General features: G+C 33.6%; 2 protein-coding genes across 4 annotated transcripts; one reads left to right on the top strand and one right to left on the bottom strand.

Annotated features, from left to right (window-relative positions):
- Positions 1 to 705: 705 nt before the first annotated feature.
- Positions 706 to 4,518, bottom strand: LOC106638475 (RCC1 domain-containing protein 1). Of its 3 annotated transcripts, none has more exons than XM_089590591.1 (7): positions 4,314 to 4,518; positions 2,991 to 3,066; positions 2,613 to 2,893; positions 2,216 to 2,539; positions 1,222 to 1,348; positions 980 to 1,151; positions 706 to 910 (listed from the first exon to the last, which is right to left on the bottom strand). In XM_089590591.1, exons 3-7 carry the CDS (start codon positions 2,867 to 2,869, stop codon positions 738 to 740), a joined length of 1,053 nt encoding a protein of 350 aa, XP_089446717.1. In that variant the 5' UTR covers positions 2,870 to 2,893; positions 2,991 to 3,066; positions 4,314 to 4,518; the 3' UTR covers positions 706 to 737. The 3 variants fall into 3 exon arrangements, with proteins under 3 accessions (XP_089446717.1, XP_089446718.1, XP_089446716.1); XM_089590592.1 differs by having other exon boundaries at positions 2,613 to 2,873; XM_089590590.1 differs by lacking the exon at positions 2,991 to 3,066 and having other exon boundaries at positions 2,613 to 2,873.
- Positions 4,519 to 4,873: 355 nt separating this feature from the next.
- LOC106638482 (ADP-ribosylation factor-like protein 3) lies at positions 4,874 to 8,009 on the top strand. Its single transcript, XM_089590471.1, has 5 exons — positions 4,874 to 4,897; positions 6,167 to 6,295; positions 6,383 to 6,514; positions 7,499 to 7,735; positions 7,826 to 8,009. Exons 1-5 carry the CDS (start codon positions 4,874 to 4,876, stop codon positions 7,865 to 7,867), a joined length of 564 nt encoding a protein of 187 aa, XP_089446597.1. The 3' UTR covers positions 7,868 to 8,009.
- Positions 8,010 to 8,075: the final 66 nt, after the last annotated feature.

The raw sequence follows: 8,075 nt of genomic DNA, 5'->3' as shown, positions 1-8,075 counted from the left end.
CAACTACTTTGATGGAAAACAAAGTACTGCTCATTTCGTACTTTGATAATAAATAATGAGATTTTATTTAAAAATCGCGACACAAAAAATGCATATTTTTTAGAGCATCGGTAGTTGGACAAACGCGGATACCGGTGAAGAAGAAATTTCGGATATTGCGACCGAACCCAACCATATGGTACATTATTACGAAAAACTCCTTCATTTCATAGTGGATGCAACTTACGAAATGTATGAACGGATAAATTTTTAATCCGCATCACTTTGCACTCAAATAACATATTCTTTTCCAATCATTCGATACAGATTTGGCAGCCAAGTCGACTACATGCTCATTCGGTCCACATTGAAAAACCAAGACAACGTTTTGCTTTACACAATGTCGTATTACTATCAGAAACCCAAAGTTGTAAAAAAATCAGAAGCGTTCGGAAAAAGCATCATATCAATTGCTCCTCGCGCAAATGAAGAACGTAAGTTTTGGATAACACATGTTTTAGCTTAAAGTATTTTAAAAGCACGTTTTTCAACTTCAGTAAAAAAGAAGAAAAGAAAATCGTTCAAGTCTGACGTTATCCCGCTAACTTCAATAACCAACGGTACAACTAGCGGTGATCAACATCATTTTATATTGCCCCTATGCGAAGCCTTAGAGTCTAACGACGTTTTAATGAGTTTGGATGAAATCAAGGAATACGAAGTGGAAACAGTCAAGTTGTAAATTTTATTAACAACCTTTAGTTCACAGCATATATACAAGTGCCCCATTCGCGGCATTTGAAGTCTTGGATCTGTCCGTTCACGTTGTTGAATTTCAATCTTACAAATTGTTTGGTGGAAGAGGAGTCATTTTTGGTCAAGCCAAGCTGGCCGTACTTGTTCGAACCACATCCCCAAAAGTCTCCATTGTCTATAAGAGTTTTAATTAAATAAAAATCCAGAAAATATTATAACTTAAAGTGGTCATTAAAATGAATACCTGTTCTACAGATCGTGAATTCATTTCCGCATTGTACTTTTTTGATGTTTATCTCAATCGATTGTCCAGTTTGACTTTTGAAATCGACGAGTGTCGGTACTGCCGTTACATTTTCAACGTCAGGCAGGCCAAGTTGCCCCCTGTTGTTCCAGCCCCATGTGTACAAATCTCCCTGAAAATAAAATTTCCGGTCGAACATTCAAAATATAAATGTGGTAAACTTCATTATTCACAAAATATACCTGATCCGTAACTACAGCGCTGTGCCAACCACTGGCGGTGATTTGAAGAACTTTCAAACCCGCCAAAGCTTCGATTAATTTTGGCTCGTCGCAGTCTTCTAAATCTCCATGACCCAGTTGACCGCGACTTTTCCGAAAAAGAAAATATCGTCATCGACGCTTGCATACAATAAAATAATTTAAAATTAAATCGTTCGATCGAATCAAGCGCCAATATGTGTACAGGATATATCAAACGTCCAAATGTTGTTCGACACAAATTTGTAGAACCTTGGGGTGACTTATAATTTGACCCAAAGGTCAATCTTTAATTTTTTAATAGTCCACCTGGCAGTGGACCTCTGAATCGTCGCTATAAACGCCGTGCACACATTTTATTAAAGTAGTTTAATTTTCTATAACTTTTTCCGTTTCAGCGACATAACCCAGTAGGGTGGAAGGGCTACGAAGCAAGTTTGAGTAAATATTAACTGTAAGACTCTTCAATACCCATTTGATAAAAATTATTTCTGAATTCAATGTCATGTAACTTTACATTTCGATACACCTTTGATCTCAAATCAGAGTGACCCCGAAATGAAAAAGTCTCCCCAAGGTTCAAGTAATCAAAAATTCGACGATTTTAGCCTGAAAACATTTTTTTGTTAAATAAAATCCTCTGAAAAATCATAATAATTTGATTTTTTTTTTTTTTTTTTTTTTTTGCTACATCCTGTACACCATAAAATAAGGAAGGTCGATAAGGCCTACTCGCACCCCTTCCTAGCCCACTTGAGGAAGATTTAAGAGGGCGACTGTATTCGTACGCAGTGGAAAAAGGAACATTTACAGATGCATTAAAAATGTAAAAAAATGGATAGAATAGATTTACTGTTGTTTAGAGACGTTGACAAAGAATTTCTCAATTTAAATAAATAAGGCCGAAACCCGCAACCCTCATCGACCCTCCTCTTTTGCTTGAAAATCGAAATAAGTATCCAAAGCCAAAACCCACGTGCCCATCCCAATCGAGTAGACATCTCCGTTTTTGGCGAGTAAAATCGTGTGATCGAAGCCGCAAGCTATGTCGACGAATTCCACCGTCTCGGGGTTATTCAGCATAACTGGGATATTAAAGACGTGACCCGCATTCGTCAGGGCCACGGTGCAACGGCCCTGGACCACTTTTATCACGTGCTCTTTCCTGCCACCCTCGTCTGGGCATGAAATGAAGTCTGGCACTACTTTCCACGTGTTACTTTGCATCTTGTGAACCCACAGATCGCAGCTGTTGGTTAAAAGAGTTACGTGCTCCGAGCCCGCTATCGCTTGTTTCAAACTAAAATTTCGTGATTCGACATTTTCATTTCTTCGAATTTTGATTATATATTGCTACACTTAGTATTCCTTACGCGACTTTTGGGTGCCCGGGTATCTCGAGTGGACAAAGACCCGCAGCGGTGTCTTGCGAACGGGATTGTCCAGATACGTATAGTTTGTCATTTTTCCAGACGAGCAGGTAATCCCATCCGATTTCGACGTCCGTTACGTTTTCATGTTTTATTTGCGTGGGCTCGGTTATCGCCGACAGAGTTGAGGTGTTACCAACCGATTCGTCTCCGCGAACGAGTTTACTCGATGTCAAGCCGCAGAAGTAGATTTTCGGCATTTTTCTGGAATGCAACGATATAAACTATTTTGAAAGTTTACCATTTAGAGTAATATGCATTTTGAGACAAAATGTATGATCGATTATTAAATTAGTTAACAAGAGTGCCTTATATTTTTACCAGAGCAAAAGGTGTTATAACTAGTGTGCCTCTGATGACAATGGAAAAATTTTACCAGCCCCAAGATTGCGTAACTCTGAGAAATTGGAATCAATTATTTTTTGCATGTAACTTTTGATGTGGAAATTTTAGGGTTTCATACATACTCAAGAAAAAAAAGTAGAGGTTTTTAACAACCCATGTAGATAAAAAAAAAGTATTATCATGCTTTTATAGTTAAAAATTTAATATTTTACTTGTTAAAAAAATCAGTTTTTTGGTTGTAATTTGAAAAGTCAATGAATTACATAAATTACATGTCAAAAATAAAGTTGTGGACCGCACGAAAATTTATTTATTTGATATTTTTGTTTATTTTTCCTGAACAATCTTCATACTTAGAACATTGAGGAAAATACTACAAAGTATGAAAAAATTAGTTTATTGCTAAGCCTTTTATAATTTTAAATAATTTAATTATACTTGCCTAATCAAAAAAATTTTTAGATCTCATTGAAATACAAATTTTTTGTACTGTACACATTTATTTAATTTACAATCCTGATGGTCAAGAAGGCAATAAACATTAAGAAATAATTTTTTTTTAAATTAAGATTTTACCGACTATAGTATAAAGTTGACATAATACCACAAAGTTATGAATATTGTAAGTGTGGAACTTAATAAAATACAACTTTTTCCTAATTTTAAGTATTTTTTAAAGACTTTTTAATACTCTGAGAACTGAAGAAAATATTTCAACAGGTCAAAAAACCATATGATAATCGATATTTAAATTAGCTTCGTTAAATTTAATTGATTTTATTCTAAATTAAATAAACCATTTTTTGCTGAAAAACTTAAACGAATATAATAAATTAAAATAGAGTCGAGGATAAACTTATTTGTCACGATTCGCAAACGTTGTTAAAAGATAATAAAACACGACGAATACGAAATCGATAATAATAACGTTTGCTTTTCATTACCTTCAATGAAACCCGTTAAGCTATCGCGAAATCGCTAAGTACAACGTTGTTAACTGCAGCTGCAAGTGTCGCAATTACGCATAATGTCGGTCACGTGGTTAGCCTACTTGTTCAACAATTGTTGGGCAACCCAAATTACACGTGTCACCCTAGCGATCAAAGATGGCGCTGGATGTGTTATTCTTCGAAACCATGGCAACCCTCGACAACAAAACAAAAAGAAAACAAAAAAACGTTTGTTGAGTGCACAAAAAGCTTACGAACGAAAGTTCAGATAGTTGTTTCTCTTTCTTTTTTCTTCTTCTTTTTTTAACGTAAAATATTATAATAAATAATAAAAGTCGGTTGGATTTACCTCATGTAGTGCATTCGAAGCGGTAAATTATCGCTACAGATCGATCGGTTGTTCGTTAGAAAATACAGGATTAGGCGCGAATTTCGTATCCACTTGGAAAATGGTTCGTACACTTGAAAACATTTTTATAACACGTAAATTTTTATCCAACAATCACTACTTATGACACTATTCCGTCACCATATTACATACCTTGAGAAATTACACTTGGGGAGAAATTCTTCCAAATGTAGCAGACAACTTAAAGATTTTACTTGTGTAGAAAGAGACAGAGAAGCGCGCGGGGTTGTTTGAAATAAATACTGAATAAATGATGTTAATGACTCCAATAACAGCGGGTAGGATGCAATAAATACTGACACCAATGGCTGTTGCTGTTAAAAACGGTAATTTATTCCTCTGACGACGTTTCTCTCCTCTTTGGGAAGGAGCCTTTTCAAGTCCTAAGTATAAGTAATAAATATACAATGCGAGTAATTTGTAAGTTTTCTATATTGTTATTTTATAAATATTTTATACATATTCCTTACATGTTTATTATATTCGTATACTCAGATGTGATGACTATATTAGTGATACCTCTTGTAATTACTCGCATTGTATATTTATAACTTATACTTAGGACTTGAAAAGGCTCCTTCCCAAAGAGGAGAGAAACGTCGTCAGGGGAATAAATTACCGTTTTTAACAGCAACAGCCATTGGTGTCAGTATTTATTGAAATAAATACTAATTTTCGTTATTTACCGAGATATGGTTGATGCTTATTTTGCAGTATTCATCCAAACTTTTATCAAACAGTTTTAATCTACAAGTTAATTTCATCGATTAAAGTAATCAATAAAACTATTCTGTTTAATTTATAAATAACCGTGTACTGCAAAAAAAATTAGTTTATTAATTGATAGACATGTACTTACTTGTTTTTAATAATTTGTTTAATGCGACATCAGTATGTTGAGTATACGTTTCACCCCTGAAGATAAAATTTAATATAGAGTTTGCCGATTTCATTTATATTGTATGGATGAATAAATTTTTTCATAACGCAATACTTATAGTGTGTGCAAAAATTATTTTTGCATTACGAAAACAATTTTGGGAAAATTTTAATTATATTAATATTAGAGTGTTCGTTATTTCCTAAATTTTATTTTCTAGTCATACCAATTAAAAAAATCATTTTATTAATGACTGAAATAAAAGTTATAATATTTAAATCCAAATAAAAAATAAATTGTTGCGTGCCACCAGATGCAGTATGATTATAAAATTGAAATAACTTGTAATTTTTGACAATTTTAAGAAATAAATTTTTTTAGGCGTTCTACTGATTTAATTTATTCTAAAATTATTAAATCACTCGAAATAATGTTAAAACTAACTATCTACTTAATTTTTTGAGGCTTTCATCGAAAACAAAATTTTTATGAAAATAATTCTAAAATTGGAAAAAATGTATATAAATTATCAAAAAAACTGTAGAGTTATATCTTCAAAAATTGTTTTTTGCCTGTATAAAAAAAGCCTAAAAAATTCAGTAGATACTTTTTATTATGCTCAACGTGGTTTTATAATTTTGAGTGAATTAAAATTCTTGAAAAAAATTATTTCTTAAAATCGTTAAAAATCCTACGTTAATTGATTGGGAAATTCAAATACGTCTATCAGCGTGTTTTAATTTAATTTTTATCTTAGTTTTGTGACTAGGAATTGTATTTTACATTACAATAAAAAGATTTCAATGGGTATATATAACTAAACTAAAATAAAACTTATGAAATAATAAGCACCCTCATATACACATATATACATTCTATCACCCCTACAGTTGTTCGAACATAAAAATTTCAGGGTCTCCTGGCTATATTGCGCAAACTTCGATCGAACCCCGATAAAGAATTGAGGCTCCTAGTGTTGGGCTTGGACAACGCGGGAAAGACAACGATTCTTCGCTGCTTGGCGAATGAGGACGTAACACAAGTCCGTAATTTCAAGTGTTTTTTATACATAATATAACATACGAAGGTCCAGTAAAAATAAAAATTGCAATGACCGAAAAATGTTAAGGTTACACCGACTCAGGGGTTCAACATAAAAAGTGTGCAAAGCGAGGGTTTCAAACTAAACGTTTGGGACATTGGCGGGGCTCGAAAAATACGGCCGTACTGGCGCAACTACTTTGAAAACACGGATGTACTTGTGAGTATTTGAGGGGAGCAAACAAATTAATTAGGGGGAAGCGTGTGTGCACTAGGAATTTGCAAAGTACCTTAAGGGACGAATGGCATCGTCCTCATAGAAAGTCTCGTCTCAAATATTTGAGGAAAAATCAAAAGTTAGGATGTATAGGTATTGCGAATGTAACTTAACGTAAATCATCTAATTAATAAGTGGATTTATATCCACGTGGTTTTTGATGTTTTTACATAAGATTTTTTCATTTAAATATTAAGAAAAAAAAAAGTTATTAGAGTGCACGTAAATTAAATTGTAAGTAGTAATAATTTTTTTTTTTTTTTTTTTTTTTAAGTTGCCCCACTTATTCTCAAATTCATGTAGCGGCCCATAGCTGTGATTTTGCGTTGTATTAATTTTTAATTTTTAATTTTTCATTTTCTCTATTTGAAATGGCGTTTTATGGTTCCTTGTAGACAGTGTGTATATGTTGACTGTTTTGTGCGACTTATTCGTTTGCGATACCCGAGCACTGTCCATCAGAGCACTTATTATAATATTGATCTCTCGCCTTAACTTTACTTTGTTTTTAAGAGATACAATTACATGTAATGGGACTTTGGTCCCGTAAATTTTTAAATAAATAAATAAATACGTTACATATCCCTTCAGTTCTAGTACTTTAAATGTTAATTCTACGAGGATCTTTTCCATTTCATCAAGTTAATAATGAAAAATTAAAATTTTTAGTATCTTATTTTATTCATCCTAAATTTATTTTTAAATATTACTAACAATCGTGAAGTTACCATTCGAATTTTATTGATACTCAAGAAACTGTTGAACAAACAAAAAACAAAAAAATTCGAGCTACACCAAAATTTTATTCGGAACAGCGGAAAATTCCAAAAAATGTCTCTAAACGAGACCACGTGTGAAAAAAAAAAATTATTTACATCAGGAAAATAGACGCAAAAACCTCAATCGTCAATTCTTTGATTTCCGGAGATATACGTCGTTGATAGTGCGGACGCAAACAGGCTCGAGGAAACGGGCCAAGAGCTGTCGGAGCTGCTTACGGAGGACAAGCTACGGAACGTCCCTCTACTCGTCTACGCAAACAAACAGGACGTGGCCCAGTCCGTGACTGCCGCTGACATCGCAGAGTCCCTCGGCTTGCACAACATCAAGGACCGTGACTGGCAGATCCAGTCTTGCATCGCCACCGAAGGCAAAGGCGTCAAGGTAATTGTTCTCTTAGAAATTATTTAATTGATAGAAACCTCTTTTTTTCTTATTTTATCGTTTTTGAGCCATTTTTCCCCTTTGTTTCAGGAAGGATTAGAGTGGGCTTGCAAAAACATTAAAAAAAAGTGAGGTACATGAAGGAATACCACACAGTTTCGTTGTCGCTTAAATTTTATTTGATATTTATCTAATATTTACAAGAATTATTTATATACCTATATTTACGATTAGGCTAGCTACGTTTTATGTATAAACAAATCCGGTCGGAGCGATTTGGTTATTCTCGACCGGTTTTTTCTTTTGTTGGCAAGAGAAAGAAAAAAATAGAATAGGAAAA

This window comes from Copidosoma floridanum, unplaced genomic scaffold (assembly GCF_036245765.1).
Source record: "Copidosoma floridanum isolate Cflo_tuat_1 unplaced genomic scaffold, Cflo_Japanese_pri ptg000012l, whole genome shotgun sequence".
Classification (NCBI taxonomy): Eukaryota; Metazoa; Arthropoda; class Insecta; order Hymenoptera; family Encyrtidae; genus Copidosoma; species Copidosoma floridanum.
The sequence above is the reverse complement of the archived record's forward strand: the minus strand, read 5'-3'. Positions and strand labels throughout refer to the sequence as shown.